The sequence below is a fragment of the Globicephala melas genome, chromosome 7 (assembly GCF_963455315.2).
Source record: "Globicephala melas chromosome 7, mGloMel1.2, whole genome shotgun sequence".
Classification (NCBI taxonomy): Eukaryota; Metazoa; Chordata; class Mammalia; order Artiodactyla; family Delphinidae; genus Globicephala; species Globicephala melas.
Window position 1 is genome coordinate 44,205,076 of NC_083320.1, and position 17,937 is coordinate 44,223,012.

The 17,937-nt window shown below is 37.2% G+C and overlaps 1 protein-coding gene across 7 annotated transcripts in view; it reads right to left on the reverse strand.

The window, feature by feature from the left end:
- PMS1 (PMS1 homolog 1, mismatch repair system component) overlaps nucleotides 1–17,937 on the reverse strand; it is a 98,447-nt gene that overhangs the window by 28,028 nt on the left and 52,482 nt on the right. For 6 of the 7 annotated variants that reach the window (XR_009564585.1, XM_060302146.2, XM_060302147.1 and 3 more), the window contains one exon: nucleotides 6,238–6,354. Coding sequence is in view for 6 of the 7 variants with exons in the window: in XM_060302146.2 (XP_060158129.1) it covers nucleotides 6,238–6,354 (117 nt within the window). In the remaining variant the exon portion in view is untranslated. Of the gene's footprint in view, nucleotides 1–6,237; nucleotides 6,355–13,186; nucleotides 13,417–17,937 lie in introns of those variants that run through there. The other variant, XM_030847694.3, reaches the window with a different exon arrangement.

The following is a 17,937-nucleotide window of genomic DNA, read 5'->3' on the forward strand; positions in this document are numbered from 1 at the left end:
TTCTTTCCTCATATTGTGACTTTCCTCTGGCTCTTTATCCTTTTCTTTTCAGCAACCGTTTTCTGTAAAGAAGTGGCTGTTTCTATCTTTATTCTGAGTATGCTATGAAGTCAATCTGACTGGGTTTTCATTACTGAGGGAAAATAAAAAAATCTTTTACTCTTTGATACATTGCAGCGTTGTACTTTATCTTCATTTTTGTTTAGAGAACTACTTTACAAATGTTTGAAGAGGGAGAAAATAAAGAAGAATCCTAGAAAAAATACCAGCGAGAAGATTGATTGATTTAGGGAACAGAAGGCAAGGAAAATGCTCCTACTTTTACTTTTAAAGATAATACAGAGGATTGTTAGGAATACCGGATAGAGCCAGACTGACATGATTTAAATCCTAGCTCTACTACTAGTGTGATCTTGGTCAAATTATTCAAAATACAGGCCTATAATAATCTCTTATCTGAAACAACCGGCATCAGCTGTTTTATTAACCTGTTAAGAAACAGTAATAATGGGAAAATTTCAGCTTAGGTTTAGAAAAGCAAGAGTGTCAGTGGGGGTGCTATTTTTAGTTAAGCAGAAACCATGAGGCTCCTTACCAACGTATCCTGCAGGCTGCCACCTATGTCTACAGCTATCCCTGCCCTTGGAAATAAGTGTTTAAGGAGATGCAGTACCAATTTTAGAACACTAAGCGCATTACCATCACAGTGCCAAACTGTGCCAATTAAAAAAAGTTAATAAATAAACCTAGATAATCCATTATAAAATGAAAATACTTAACTGTAAAACTTAACAAGACTTATAAATGGTTGTATAATTTACCAAGTAACATAAGACCCTTCTTAAAGCACTTGCTGAGCATCAGGGAGAGCCTGTTTAGCTTCTGAAAGACTTATTGGGCTTGTTGATGGAAAAAAAATACCCAGAATAGGGAAGAATGAAGATTAAAATGAAGAAAAAATTGGTAATATTGCTAGTGTTTTCCTTCCACACCATCTTGGCTGGCCACTGAATAAATACTATTACTTCCAAATATGGAGCTTTAAAAATGGCTTAAGACAACCTTAAGAACTAACAAGCTGTAAGTTATATGGAATAGTAAAATCAAATGGCAAAGTCTTATAAAATGCTATAAAAAGTGAAAATCCTGGCTTCCCTGGTGGTGCAGTGATTGAAAGTCCGCCTGCCGATGCAGGGGACACGGGTTCGTGTCCCGGTCCGGGAAGATCCCACATGCCATGGAGCGGCTGGGCCCGTGAGCCATGGCCGCTGGGCCTGTGCGTCCGGAGCCGGTGCCCCGCAACGGGAGAGGCCACAACAGTGAGAGGCCCGCATACCACAAAAAAAAAAAAAAAAAAAAAGTGAAAATCCATCTAGTTCGAGTGAAGAAAAATGTCTGTAAGAGGACAAATCAGTGCAACAAAATAAAAAATTAGACAGACCTTGTAAGATTCTATACCCAACTATTAACTAAATAGCAAAACAAAAATCAAAGGCAAAATATAAACAAATAATTCTCCCCTGATTGTCCTTCAGCTATGGACCCCTCTCTCCTTCCCTTCATCTCCAATATTCTATAGTCTGGCTTCTACCTCAGTGACCAACTCCAATGGACACTTAGTTCTACCCTTACCTGACTCTCTACAGACCCTGATACCAATGACAACTCTCTACTTTGGGAAGCATGACACTGCTTCAGCCTTCTCTTTCTGTTTCCTCTCTGACACTTCCTCTTTAGTATGGTTTGCTGGTTTCTCTCTCTTTGCTTACAGTCTATAATGATGATGGTCCCCTTGAGTTTCATCATCAGATCCTTTTTTCTTGCTCTCTACTCTCCCTGAGTAATTTCATTCCCATCTATACACATACACCAGTGACGCTAAGATACAGATGTAGAACCTTTATTTCTTTCATCCCCAAATGTTTACTATCTTTAACTAGCTGTCACACAAATCTTCTCAATCTCACCACATTCAAAACTCGATAAAATATTTAAGCTCACTTCTACCCTGCTGTCCAACTAGCTCCTCCTGTATTCCTTTACCATGATAAACAGCCCTGCCCCCTACTCAGTTTCTCAAACCCATCTCTTCTTCTCTGCCCCGATTCTGCTGAAGTAACCTTGACGTTCTCCTCTTTCGGTAAACCTCTAGAACCCTATGGGATTTATGTTTCTAAAGTAAAAATTTAAGTACTTCTGATCAGGATAGTGGAATAAATTCACAACTTATTAATAATTCCCTTCTCTCCATCCCAACTGCAAATACATAGCAGTGATAGATAAAATAAATTCTTACAAAAATTTTTAAAGACCTAACCGTTTAAAAATAAGACAAAGGAACTACAAACATAAAGATGTTATGAATGCTAAACATAACAGGGAGTGATGGCTGAAATCAAAAGCCCTTATGTGCTCTATGATCAGAAACCAGCTGTATCAGAAAAAAAAATTGTAACGATGTGTGATTATGGATGTAACTAGACTTACTGTGGTGACCACCTCACAATGTATATACATATAACAAATCATAACATTGTACACTGGAAACTAATATGTCAACTGTATATCAATTAAAAAGAAAAAAAGAAACCAGCTGGTCAATTGGAAATTCAATTCTGGTATGGAAATAAGGACAGAAAACACATATAGTTAGGGGATTTAAATCAGTCTTTCCCTTTGAAATGGGCAAATTTCTCCTCCCACACCCACAAATGTTTAAAAAATGCTGTGACCACTGTTTGGAGCTGCTTGCAAGGATCACCAGAAAGAACAGAGACAACTCCAAAACCAAAAATAAAGTTAAGCCAAGTCAGCTAGGAAAAAGGGTCTGCAAAATATTGTCAGGATGAAAGGCATGAACTACTAATATTAATACCTAGTTTTGAATTGGAGCTGGGAGGGCAGTGGTATCTGCCAAACTACGGGAAGGGAGGGGAAAGTGGGAGGGAAAAACAAAACAATAAATCTGCATTCAAAGTGATTTTGTAAATTAAAATTTCAAAGCATATAAAATGGCAGAGAATGAGAGAATATTCTCTCAGGAATAAAAATGATAGAGCAATATGAAAATGACTGAAATTAGTATGTGTACCATGCTTTCAAAAGAGTAAATAAAAAAACCATTATTATTAAAAAAAAAAACCCAGAAGATAAAGAAATCAAAACTGGTAGCTATAAATCAAGTTTAGAAGAAAGAACAGAAAAGTAGATATTGTTTTGGGAATAAAAATCAGGCAGCACTGAGGAATTCACCCAGAACTTAGCATGGATTGATGCAGAGCTATCAAAGAGAAGATAGATGTCAAAACAAACAAACAAACAAAAAAACCAACTTGAGGAGTTCCATCAAACCAACAAAGCCACACTGGGAAACTCCATAAGAAATGCCACCACAGCAGTGGTGCAGCTGGGATCACCATCCATAATTAGGAGATTCTTCCCATATGGAGTTGCTATATAGATAAGAAAGGGACCCTCAACATTACAGAAACAGATATTATGAAGATTTTCTGCACCCAAGGTTCCCAATGACTTATGCATCTGCCACCCCAGTCCCGTGAAGGGCCTTGGTGGCCAAGTTTCACAACTTGAATGTATGTAATGAGGAAAAAAGTGAGGTGAGAGGGGCAACCATTAGCAGTTGGTAAACAACTTAAGATTGATTTTGGCTAGGAATGAGAATGGGTCAAGGAAACTCTGAAAGCCCAGAAAGCATGGAATAGTGATGGGTAGCTGGTGGCAACATAAATACAATATCCATTTAGACACACAGTGCATGAACAAAAGAGAGATTTGGTTAGATGATCATTCTCACCAGGGAGACACTCAAAAGTCTGTCCTTCTGACAGCCCACTGAAGTGGTACTACTCAGCAACACATAGTTTCCAAGTACCCTCATTCCCCCATGCAAGAATAACCACGTGAAGGTGCAGCAAAGTTTTGGTATCTGTCAAAGATTACCAGCAGCCCTTGTACAATTCTATCTCAAGATAAAATTTAAAAATCAATGGACATGGGGCTCACTGGTGGTGCAGTGGTTAAGAATCCGCCTGCCAATGCAGGGGACATGGGTTCGAGCCCTGGTCCAGGCAGATCCCACATGCCACGGAGCAACTAAGCCCGTGAGCCACAGCTACTGAGCCTGCGCTCTAGAGCCCGTGAGCCACAACTACTGAGCCCACATGCCACAACTACTGAAGCCCCACGCCTAGAGCCCGTGCTCCGCAACGAGAAGCCACGGCAATGAGAAGCCCGTGCACCGCAAGGAAGAGTAGCCCCCGCTCGCCACAACTAGAGAAAGCCCGCACGCAGCAACAAAGACCCAATGCAGCCAGATAAAATAAAAATAAAATAATAAAATAAATTTATTGAAAAAAATCAATGGACATGCACAGATCTGGCAACATATCTCAATACAGATCAAAGAAAAGAAATCCAAACTGCAGGAATGACTCATGTTCCAATCACACATGGAATCATAACTAACCAAGGTCTAAATCAGTGCTTTTCCTACTTGAATATGCACTCGGAGACCGCATTAAAATGCAGATTCTTGGGCTTCCCTGGTGGTGCAGTGGTTGAGAGTCCGCCTGCCAATGCAGGGGACATGGGTTCGTGCCCCCGTCCGGGAAGATCCCACATGGCGCGGAGCAGCTGGGCCCGTGAGCCATGGCCACTGAGCCTGCGCGTCCGGAGCCTGTGCTCCGCAGCGGGAGAGGCCACAACAGTGAGAGGCCCGTGTACCTCAAAAAAAAAAAAAAAAAAAAAAGTGCAGATTCTCATTCAGTATGTCTGGGATGAGGCCTGAGATTCTTCACCTAACAAGCTTCCAAGTAATGCCAATGCTGCTGGTCTTCAGACCAAACTATGACAGGTAGAATCTCTAAAGCACAACACCACAGATATCATGTCTGGATCTCCTGTCACAAGCTTCCTGGGTTACCAGCATAGGCAACAAAGTTCCAGGAAGCCACAGGGAACCCAGGGGAATTTAGACAGTACCCTTATTATCCCAAAGTTCCAGGAAGCCACAGGGAACCCAGGGGAATTTAGACAGAACCCAGGGGAATTTAGACAGTACCCTTATTAAAATTACCCTTATTACCCTTATTACCCTTATTAGACAGTACCCTAACAAGCTTCCAAGTAATGCCAATGCTGCTGGTCTTCAGACCAAACTATGACAGGTAGAATCTCTAAAGCACAACACCACAGATATCATGTCTGGATCTCCTGTCACAAGCTTCCTGGGTTACCAGCATAGGCAACAAAGTTCCAGGAAGCCACAGGGAACCCAGGGGAATTTAGACAGTACCCTTATTATCCCAAGTCAGCCACCATGACCAGTCCAAGGTGGCACTAGTGTCTAAACTATTAAACAACTATTAAGAGAGCTCTGAAAAATAGAACCCATGTCAGATCATGGCCACTAAGGGTGGCCTGAATTGTTCCTCAGGAGAGAGAACTCTTAACACATTAATTGAGCACAAGCTCCCATCCAAGACTCCAATAAGATGATTATTAAGAACTCAATACTGCAAAAAAGGATAGGAGGGGAACTAGTAGCAGAAAAGAGATTGCAACAAATTATAAAAAAGAAAAGGAGAACAGAGAAGTCATAGTAATATATACTCCACATAAGCTTTCAACTTTTAGAATGAATCTTCAAATAAAAGATGATTACATAATTAAAATTCTTCCAACAAACAAAAGATGGTTACATAAGAAAACAGGTTATTAAGCTATATAACATGAAAGTGGAGCTGACATGACTGAGAGGGAGAAGAGCAGGTAGAAGTAAGATTGGGAGTGTTAATAACCTCATCCAATATTATTGGGACTGAAGAAGACTGTCTGAAGCTGACAGATCAAGAAAATAAAGCTGGAATACATACATCTAGGATGGAAAAGGGAAAACAAAGGTAAGAGAGCTCAACTTCTTTTCTTTCATTGTAGAAAGTAAACAGATGAAGATTCTAAATTGAAAATCACTTAAAAAATTAATGTAGCCACGATACTTAAAATTAAACAATAAACAGAAAAGATAAAAACAGGAAGCAGGGCTGGGAAGAGAGGTTTAATATGAGCTCTGTGCATATTTTCTTTTTGTACCTTATACACATACTTCGTTAAAATTTTAAAAGAAAAACTTCTTGCAACCCCAACCCCACAAAAAGGAAATAATTTAACAGTTTCATTGGTAAATTAGAATTATTAAAGAACATTTTTGTTGTATACCTGAGATTCTTCAGAGTGGTACTGAAAGGGTTCCATGTTGCCCATAACAGCAGTCCCCAGAACAGACATGAGAGCCATTTTATGATCTGATACTCTAGTTTTCTGCCAAATAATTGCCTAGGGACAAAATAACACAGACAACTTTTGACACAATTTGGATTTAGTAAACTCAAGTACTTATACAAATTATTGCTATATTTAGCATTCATCCCTAGCTTATATTTTCTGCATCATTTATAAGATATGTATGTCTGACAGAACTCCATTTCCAAATTTTAGTAGCTATATATGCTGCAGTGTAGAATCTATTTTAATTCCCCTTAACCTCAATTTTCTTCTCTCTGTAACATGACTAAGAATAATTATCTCCCTGAGTTGTTGGAAGATGAAAATATATGATGTAGGCAAACACATAGGCAGTGTCTGGCATAAAACAGTTTCATTAAATATTAATTCTCTCCCCTCTTCTAATCCTAAACTTCAGAGTATATACTTCAGAGTATATTTAAATTAAATCGCTACTCCAAGTAAAGTATTACTGTTTTATTGAAGACAGACACCTATGCTATAAGATTTCTGTAAATAGTCAAACTGGTATAAAAATTTAGGATAATGCATGCTTTTTAAAATTACCTTTATAATTACCTTTTATACACAGAAAACTTTAAAAAAGCTAACTGAACCTTACAGACATAAAAGCTGAATAATGAGCTTGGATTTTTTTCACTGCAAGCATCCAGTAGGGTAGTTTAAGAGAAGCATAGTCCAGAGAGACTGCACCAAAGTTTGGCTGTGAAGTGTATGATCAGGTACCACATACTGAATTTTTTTCAGTTAATGAGGTCCAATTATAGTCAAATCTCTTGAGAAACCACCAATACAGACACATATCATTCATTCAACAAATATTCACTTAGAACCCCCTAAATCCTAAAGAAAATGTGTAAAGGGCTTAGGAGAAAACATCAACATTCAAGAGGCAGACAGAGGAAGAAGAGGAGACTGAAAAGGATTGGCCACAGAGGCAAGAAGAGTCACAGGACAGTATGGTGCATAGAACAAGGAAGTTTTTTTAAGAAGAAAGAAGTAGTTATGTGTGACCAGTGTTGAGAGACCAAGGTAAAAAAAGAGATGTGGCCACAGGATTTAGCAATCAGGAGGATGAGAGCAGTTCTCAGGAAGCAGAGTAAACGAAGCCAAATTTTACTTACTAGACAGTGACTATAGGGGGAACATATGAAAGAGACAGCTCTTTTAGGAAGTTTGGCTGTAAAGTGAAAGCAAACAGCAATAACTGGAGGCAGGTGGATCAAGGCAAGCCTTGATGACACACTTGAACAAAAAGCAGTGAGGGAAGAATGGGTATACAAACAAGTAGGTTTGTAGAATCAATGGAAGGAAGTTGAGAAAGTTCTCCTTTGTTCTCTCTTTCTCTCCCCCTCTTTTTTTTTGTAATGTAGAAAGGTTATTTGTTCCAAGTAAAAAGACATTGATTTAAATATTTGATTGTAGAGAAGGTTTAAAAGAGAGACACTCCGGCTAGATCAAAGGATCCTAGTCAAACAAATTCCTTAACATGACCAGGAACCTATGTAGGCAGGAAGAAGTACTAACAATATTATGTATAATAAAACGGAAGGGGAAGTACATGAATTCATGTTGTTCTCTAACTGGCATGTCAGGGGATAGCAGCGAAGTGCTGTTCTCTTCTGGACAAGATGACAATAGTCACTGACTCTGCTTCTTGATATGTATCATCTGTAAGCCACTTTTGTTTTTAGAATCTCAAAGACCAACCTGCTGGGGAAAACAGATAGTGTAACAACTGCTCAAGAAGAAAAATTGCCCAATATTTAGTGTAACAGGAAAACCTTTTACCTATTCCCGGGGTTTTATTAATACTAATCAAGTAGGAGTTACAATTTATGAAGAACTTACTTACTAGGCACTACTATTCTAGAAACCATTAATTTTCACAACCATTTCAGGCAGGTATTATTATCTCATTTTCCAGATGAGGAAACTGAGGCTCAGATTGATTTACCCAAAGAAACAGAGATATTAGATCATGGAATCATGATTCATACCCTAACCTTCTGGTTCCAAATTTTTACTTTGAACATCTCTCTCCTCTCTAGTCAAGGATAGTAATAAGTTACAGCCAACTTCAGACCATAATTGGGAATTCTCAAATAGTGTCTCTGACAAACGCATTTTCATGTATGAGTATGTGATATGTTATGAAATCTCCAGTTGTTTGAGGGTATTAATACACTCTCAAGACAAAATTATTTTAAAAATTCATTTAAAGTTAAATAAATAATTTACCTTTAGAAGAGGGCAAGGAGAAGAATCGGGGTCTCCAAATCAAAGAAACCACACCAGAATAACAGAAATCCAAAAAAGACTGGGAGCTACTCTTATAGCATCCTGAAGTCAGAATATTTTTGAGAGTGCAGCTTGTCAGTACCAACCTTAACCGTATTATGCAGATCCTTATACCTAAGGATTTCTAAATTTCTGATAATTTTTATTTATTAATATTCATATAAATACAGATGTGCAGTAATTAGTCCCAGCAAAATGACAGAACTAGAATTTAGGTACTGTTCTGTCCTAGATGCCAACTTTTCACTGTCTATTGCTTTGAAAGTGATCTCAATTAGAAAAAAGGACCTAAAGTACATGAAATCAAATAGAAAAGTAAATTGTAAACAATTAAAAAATTAAGGTATAGGTTCAATGTGTATATTTCTAAAAATATTATGTTTTGGTAACTACATTTCCACTTAAAGGCCAATACGCTATTTAAAATTGGAACTGCTCCAGGAAACATGGGATGTCACATAAGTTTTTTTTTTTTTGCGGTACGCGGGCCTCTCACTGTTGTGGCCTCTCCCGTTGCAGAGCACAGGCTCTGGACGCGCAGGCCCAGCGGCCACGGATCACGGGCCTAGCCGCTCCGCAGCATGTGGGACCTTCCCGGACCGGGGCACGAACCCGTGTCCCCTGCATCGGCAGGCAGACTCTCAACCACTGCGTCACCAGGGAAGCCCCACATTTTTAATCTTTATTTCAGCACATATTATAATATATAAATGCTCTGGCTAAATTAAAATTTTTGGAGAAACTTCTAAATTTATTCAGCAAATATTTTACTGAACATCTACTTTGTACCAGATTCCATGCTAAAAGCTGGGAATACAAAGATAGAAGGACAAGGTTCCAGCTTTCAAGAAGCTAAAAATACCAAAGGAAAGTAAGGTATTAAAATAATTATAATGCATTATGAAAACCGCTAATACAAAACACAGCGGGAACACTGTAGAAGAAACCTAAGTCTACTCCACAGAGCAACTGCATGTACGGTGAGACTTGAAAGGAGTCTGCCACCCACAAATTATGGGAAGGGCATTCCTGACAGGTAGAAGAGCACATGCAAAGGTATGGAAGCATAGAAAATATGCCTTGCTGGAGATGAAGCTGGACAGATAGATAGACAGGAACAAGATCATGAATGACCTAGCATATCACGCAAAGAAGTTTACAGTTTCTCTTATATGCAATGCAGAATCAATGTACAAATCTAATTGGGAAAATGCCATGATCAGATATGGATGTTAGATCTTTTGACCTTGAGGACTTTCTGTTAAGTGAGATAAGTGAGACAAAAACAAACACTGTATGACATCACTCATATGTAGAATCTAAGGAAAAACTCACAGAAACAGAGTAAAATTGGTAGTTACCAGGGTATAAGGGTTGGGGGGATAGGACAGATGTTATTTAAGAGTACAGACTTGCAATGAGTAGTAAATAAATCCTAGAGATGTAATGCACAGTACAGTGAATATAGATAATAATATTGTATTACAATCACCAAACTTGCTGAGAGACTAGAACCTAATTATTCCAACCAGTAAAAAGAAAAATTAGTTAATGTTATAGAGGTACAATTATTGCTACAATGGCAATCATATTATATTCAATAATACAGTAGCAAGTCAACATGTTATATACCTTAAATTTACACAATGTTTTATGTCAAATATATTTCAATAAAAAAAAAGAAAGAGATCTTTGGCAAGAATGATTTAGTGAGAATTGAAACTAAAGCAATATGGATTAAAAAATGTGACTGTAATAATCCAACTCAGAGATTCTCAACTTTTATTGAGGACACATAAAATGGATGAGGTTCACATTTGCAAAATAGTCTCATAGACACTGACGACTGTGTGTTTTTCCTGGCACACTAGCTATAACACTATTGCTTTCTCTTCCACTCACAAAAATACAATGGAACGCAAGTCAGTAAAAGTGACATTTACAGGATTATTTATCTTATTTTTTTAAAGGTAAAACATTTGCAAACTTTGGTATCTTACTAATATTAACACTGTGGCTGAGAATCACTGGACTGGGTAACAGAACCAAGCACACTGCTAAGAGTAAAAGAAAACAGAGATAGACTAAAGGATATGAAACAGACTTGATGTGATTTTGTGACTCAGTGCATAGGGAGAGGAAGAAAAGGAGAAGAATCAGGAATGTGATTGAATCCTTGGTACCAATAACAGTGTCAAGTACTCAGAAGGGCCCAGTAAACGATTTGTTGAAGGAGTGAGCAAATGAATACTTTTTTCTAGAGAAAAGTAACCCTAGTGGAGTTGAAAACTAGCTCTTTATTTTTAAATATTAAGACTGCTGGTTCTCACACCACTACATGGGTTAGAAATTATAGTCTTTGTCTATTCCTTTAGGAAATCCAAAACAACTTTGTTTTTCCTTCTTTTCTTTAAAATAATAGTTTTATTCTGATAGAACTGACACATGATACAATTAAAGTATACAAGTATACAATTCAATGGTTTTTAGTATATTTACAGAGCTGTGCAACTAAATCCCCACAGTTTAATTTTTTAAAACAATTTTATCATTGCAAAAAGAAACCCTGTACCCATTAGCAGTCATTCCCCATGTCCCTGCACCTTCACCTTATGCAATCACTAATCTACTGTCTCTATAAATTTCCCTACTTTGGGTATTTCATATAAATGGAATCATACGATACATAGTGAGTGGCTTGTTCACTTATAGCATAACTTTGTCAAGTTTTATCCATGCTGTATCAGTACTTCATTCTTTTTTTAAAATCCAGTTTTATTTAGCTACACAATGCTAAAGACTTTACAGACTATCTCAGGTGTATCTTACAGTAATGATACAATTTAATTTATTTTACACGAAAGGGTAAAACATAAAATATATGAATTTAGTTTTGAGTTTATAGTAAGGGAAGAAGCTAGCATAATTAATATTATATGATCTAAAGAAAAAATAGGAGCTAACAAATTCTGTAACTGAGTGTTAACTTGCATGAGATGACAGACTCTCCAGATGAGGGACTTTTATGCTGTTCAACTCAGAAATTTAGTGTCTGTCACATAACGAATATTATTTACATGTTTTAAAATGAGATGGATGTAGAAAGCCACCAGCTATATACTCCACTAATGATGATTCTAACTCAGCTCAGGTCACAGGAACTTCCAATATTCTCTCCCTTCTAGATGGAGGCTAGAAATAGGTGACTGAGGTTCTTTCCAATTTCTATAAACAGATACTGATAAAATGATTCCTACCAAAAAGTTACAAATAATACTGACAGCAGCAAGGCTCTTTGAAAGAAGATCATTTTGAATGACACTGCTTCCTAGTTCTGTTTATCTTTTTCAAGTGAATTTTGAGTCACTGCCTTTTTAACACTTCTGAACAATTTCAGCTTAGATATAATTTTTATGCAATGCCTCTGAATTCTGACCATTAAACACAATGTGTTTAGGTATGAATCACATTAAGTCATTAGTGTGCTTCATTTCATTGGCATCTGGAATAGTCACTGATTAGCTGGGTTGACTGGTTTCATATGTAAAAATGTGCAGAGTTCCTTTTATCTTCATCGTCCATACTAGAAATTTTAAAGGCAAAAAAGCTATGCTCAAGTGATTTCAGGTTAAAACTGTGATTTCAAGTGATTTCAGAGTTTGGGCACTCAAACTTTAATCAAAGGCTCAATCTCCACATATTTATGTGCAAAATTCCAAAGTGATACTTATCAAATAAAGAAATCTTAATGTCCTATTAACAGCTATATAACCTACACTTCTGTATGTCACATAACATTTAATTCTTTTTGCACTGGGAGCTGCACTGCAAACATAAATCTATTTATATAAATACAGCCTTCCTGAAAGATTCCAAAAGCACTAGTCCACTCAACGTGCCTATACACATCAAAGTACTGAGGTCCCATCACAGAGAAAAGAGCAATGGGTTACGTAGACATACAAGGAAAAAAATGGTCAGAATCCTTGCCCTCTAGGAAATTAAAAGCTGGCTGAATTAGAATGCAGTACTGGTATCAATAGGATAATTAAGGACATGGAAATATTTGGTTGATAATGAGCAATAATTTCTTTTTTAAAATCTTTTTTTCAGCTTTGAGGTATAATTGACAAAAACTATATATTTAAGATGTACAATCTTATTGTTTCATATAACATTGCATATTGTGCAGTGATCACCACAATCAAGCTAATAAGCATTCATTACCTCACATAGTTACTATTTTTTGTTTTTACTTTCATCCCACCACTAACTTCCCTCTGGTAAACACCTGTTGATTCTCCATGAGTCTTTCGGTTTGTTATGCTTGCTCATTTGTTTTGTTTTTTAGACTCTACATATAAATGAAATCATACAGTATTTCTTTTTCTCTGACTTATTTCACTCAGCGTAATACCCTCGGTCCATCCATGTTGTTGCAAATGGCAAGATTTCATTCTTTTCTTATGGCTCAGTAGTATTCCATTGTATATACGTACCACATCTTCTTTATCCATTCATCTGTCAATGGACATTTAGGCTGCTTCCATATCTTTTTTTTTTTTTTTTGCAGTATGCGGGCCTCTCACTGTTGTGGCCTCTCCTGTTGCAGAGCACAGGCTCCGGATGCGCAGGCTCAGCGGCCATGGCTCACGGGCCCAGCCACTCCGCGGCACGTGGGATCTTCCCAGACCGGGGCATGAACCCGTGTCCCCTGCATCGGCAGGCAGACTCTCAACCACTGCGCCACCAGGGAAGCCCCATTCCATATCTTGACTATTGTAAACAGTGCTGCAATGAACATAGGGGTGGATATATTTTGTCAAATTAGTATTTTTGTTTTCTCTGGAAAAATACCCAGAAGTGGAATAGCTGAATCGTGTGGTAGTCCTATTTTTAATTTTGTGAGGAACCTCCATGCTGTTTTCCTTAGTGGCTGCACCAATTTACATTCCCACCAACAGTGCAGGAGGGTTCCCTTTTCTCCACACCCTCTCAAATAACACCTGTTATTTGTTGCTTTTTGATAATAGCTATTCTGACAGCTGTGAGGTGATATCTCACTGTGGTTTTGGTTTGCATTTCCCTGATGATTAGTGATATTGAGCATCTTTTCAGGTGCCTGTTGGCCATCTATATGTTTTCTTTGGAAAAATGTCTACTCAGGTCCTCTGCCTTTTTTTGTTAACATCTTTATTGGAGTATAGTTGCTTTACAATGTTGTATTAGTTTCTGCTGTATAACGAAGTGAATCAGCTATATGTATACATATATCCCCAAATTCCCTCCCTCTTGCATCTCCCTCCCTCCCTCCCCATCCCACCCTTCTAGGTGGTCACAAAGCACCAAGCAGATCTCCCTGTGCTATCCTCTGCCCAGTTTTAAATCAGTTTATTTGTTTATTATGTTGAGTTCTTTGTACTTTTTGGATATTAACCCCTTATCATATATATTGTTGACAAACATCTTTGTTCATTCAATAGGCAGCCTTTTCATTTTGTTGACAGTTTCTATCATTGTGCAAAAGCTTTTTAGTGTAGTCCCATTAGTTTATTTTTGCTTTTGTTTCCTTGCCTGAGGAGAGAGATCCAAAAAAATATTGCTAAGACCAATGAGTGTACTGCTTATGTTTTCAGGTCTTACATGTAAGTCTTTCATCCATTTTGAATTTACTTCTGTAAATTGTGTGAAAAAGTAGTTCAGTTTGGTTCTTTTGCATGTAGCTGTCCAGTTTTCCCAACATTATATGTTGAAGAGGCTGTCTTTTTCCCATTGTGTATTCTTGCCTCCTTTATCGTAGATTAATTGACCATATACATGAGGGTTCACTTCTGGGCTCTCTATTCTCTTCCATTGATCTTTGTGTCTGGTTTTGTGCCAATATCATATTGTGTTTTTTTTTTTATAACTTTTATGTTTTATTTATTTTTGGCTGCATTGGGTCTTCATTGCTGCATGTGGGCTTTCTCTAGTTGCGGTGAGCGGGGGCTATTCTTTGTTGCAGCATGCGAGCTTTTCATTGTGGCAGCTTCTGTTGTTGTGGAGCACGGGCTCTAGGCACACGGGCTTCAGTAGTTGTGGCACGTGGGCTCAGTAGCTGTGGCTCACAGGCTCAGTAGTTGTGGCACACAGGCTTAGTTGCTCCGCAGCATGTGGGATCTTCCTGGGCCAGGGCTCGAACCTGTGTCCCCTGCATTGGCAGGCAGATTCTTAGCCAGTGCACCACCAGGGAACTCCCTATCATATTGTTTTGATTGCTTTAGCTTTGTCGTATAGCTTGAAATCGGGGAGCATGATAATTCCAGCTTTGTGCCAATATCATATTGTTTTGATTACTGTAGCTTTGTAGGATAGCTTGAAATTGGGGAGCACGATAACTCCAGTTTTGTTCTTCTTTCTTAAGATTGTTTTCGTCATTTTGGGTCTTCTGTGTTTCCATACATATTTTAGAATTATTTCTTCTAGTTCCGTGAAAAAAGCCATTGGTATTTTGACGGCAATGCACTGAATTCATAACTGCCTTGGGAATTATGGTCACTTTAACAATATTAATTCTTCCAATCCATAAGCATGTTTTAGCTTTCCATTTGTTTGTATCATTTTCAATTTCTTTCATCAATATCTTATAGTTTTCTGAGTACAGGTTTCTTACCTCCTTGGTTAGATTTATTTCTGGGCATTTTATTCTTTTTGATGCAATTGTAAATGGGGTTGTTATCTTAATTTCTCTTTCTGATAGTTCATTGTTAATGTATAGAAATGCAACAGATTTATGTATATTAATTTTGTATCCTGGAATTTTACCAAATTCATTTATTAGTTTTAATAGTTTTCTGGTGGCATCCTTAGGATTTTCTATACATAGTATCATATCATATGCAAACAGTGAAAGTTTTACTTCTTCCTTTCCAATGTGGATTCCTTTTACTTCTTTTTCTTATCTAACTGCTGGGGCTAGGACTTCTAATACTATGTTGAATAAAAGTGGTGAGAGTGGGCAACCTTTTCCTGCTCTTGATCTCAGAGGGAAAGCTTTCCGTTTTTCACCTTTGAGTATGATGTGAGCTGTGGGATTGTCATATATGGTCTTTATTAAGGTGAGGTACATTCCCTCTATACCTACTTTGTTGACAGTTTTAACATCATTAAACGGATGTTGAATTTTGTGAAAAGCTTTTCCTGCACCTACTAAGATGATCCTATGATTTTAATCTTCAATCTGTTAATGTGGTATATCACACTGATTGATGTGTGGATACTGAATCATTCTTGCATCCCTGAAATAAATTGCATCTGATCATGGTGTTATGATCCTTTTAATGTATTACTGATTTTGGCTTGCTAATATTTCGTTGAGGATTTTTGCATCTGCGTTCATCAGTGATATTGACTTGTAATTTTTTTTCCACTGCCTTTGTCTGGTTTTGGTATCAGGGTGATGCTGGTCTTGTAGAATGAGTTCACAAGCATTCCTTCTTCAACAGTCTGAGAAGGACAGGTGTTAATTCTTTAAATGTTTGTTAAAATGCACCTGTGAAGCTGGCTGGTCCCGGACTTTTGTCAGGAACTCATTCCTTTTTTAATGGCTAAATAATATTCCCCTATATGGATATACATTTGAAGTATCATTGCCTCTTATGATGGACGTGTGGGTTATTTCCACTTTTTGCCTATTACGAACGATGCTGCTATAAACATTCACGTACATCTTTTTGTGTGAAATATATTTTTATTTTTCTTGTGTATATACCTAGGAGTGAAATAGCTGGGTAAAGTGGTAACTCTGTTTATTTTCTCTGTTTATTTTTGTCAGACTGTAATCTTTCCATTTCCTCTGCACGTGTTTGTGTTTGTATGTGTGTGAGTGTAAAAAGACAAAAAGGTGCTGGCTTCTGCTATGATGGTTGTTATTTTAAGCCAGCCAGTAGCTGGTGATTTAAGGAAAAATACTCAAAATAAGAGAAGCAGGTTAAGGTTCTGAATAATCTGCAACTGTATATAAATTGTCATCTGCTTCATACTTTCTATATCACAAGTTATTTTTAACAAGGAGTAGTTGAGCAATAAAAACTTATTCACAAAAAGTTTATCTCCTTAAAGCTAGCCAGCTAGCTCTCTGATTCATACATATGTAAAAAATGTATTTAAAATGAGTAGTCATGAAAATATTTCAAGCAAACTAATGTTTTAAAATTCCTGCACTTAATACAGCTATAAAACCTGTGATTTTTCTAGTGGAAACGTCATCTTGTGTGTTTTAGTTTGTATTAGAGTGATGCCTCAGATAGGAATCTTAGCTGCTGATTAATGCAAACATGCTATTGCACTGCCTGACCTATTGAAAAGCTAGTATACAGAACTGCAGAAAGATCACTTGAGGAAATGGGCTCTAAACAAGCTGTGAAACACGAGAACCACTGAATGTGAATTTTTTTTTTTTAATGTAAATACTACTAGCAGTTCTAGAGCATTATTTCACACTGGGCAATTATTGCATCAGATCAGGGGGCTGATTTAGAAGCATTTTCTAAGTAGTTATAGTTAGGCTAACAATAAATAATAAAGAGGTCTGCCAATAAATTAAATCTTCACTATTACTTAGGCAATTAAGATTCATTTTCAAAACAGGACCCATTATTAAAGAACTAAACAATTAAGTATAGTAATTAAAAATTAAGGATATAGAAAGTACTGAATTTTTAAGTGCTACAGTTTTTACAGCAAGTAGTTTTTAGTTTGTTTTCCCCACCATTTCATCAATCCTGTATTATTTTCTAAAACAGAGATCTTCTTTTCACTTCCTGAAGTTTTTCATATATTTCGCCCTTAGGCTGAAAGCTTAATGTGTGCTAAAAATACACACACATACCCCCATATGTTTTCTATCTAGGTCACACAAAGTTGGAGCATCTGGATGTGCCAAGTAAGAATCTGACTCTAGTCAAGATGATGACAGCGAGAAAACACCTCAATAAAAAATATATTATTACATGCAAGCCATGTAATTGATTGAAGTTAGCCAAATATATCTTGCCACTCTTCCTACTTCATTGACATATACTATTTGAAGTTAGATGAGAATATTCAGTATTTAATTAGTAAACCTCAACTGTGAAGGCAACTTGTGATAATGGGAAAAAGGAGGTTACACATAGATAATAAACAATTAACTAAAAACTATAATGCTAATAAGACTGCCTGAGCAAAGGCGACTCCTAGAATATGAAATCAAAGTATACATATTGGCATAGAGTGCAACCAAACTTTTCACGCACATTATTTGCAGACATGTACTAAGAACTTCATGTTTCA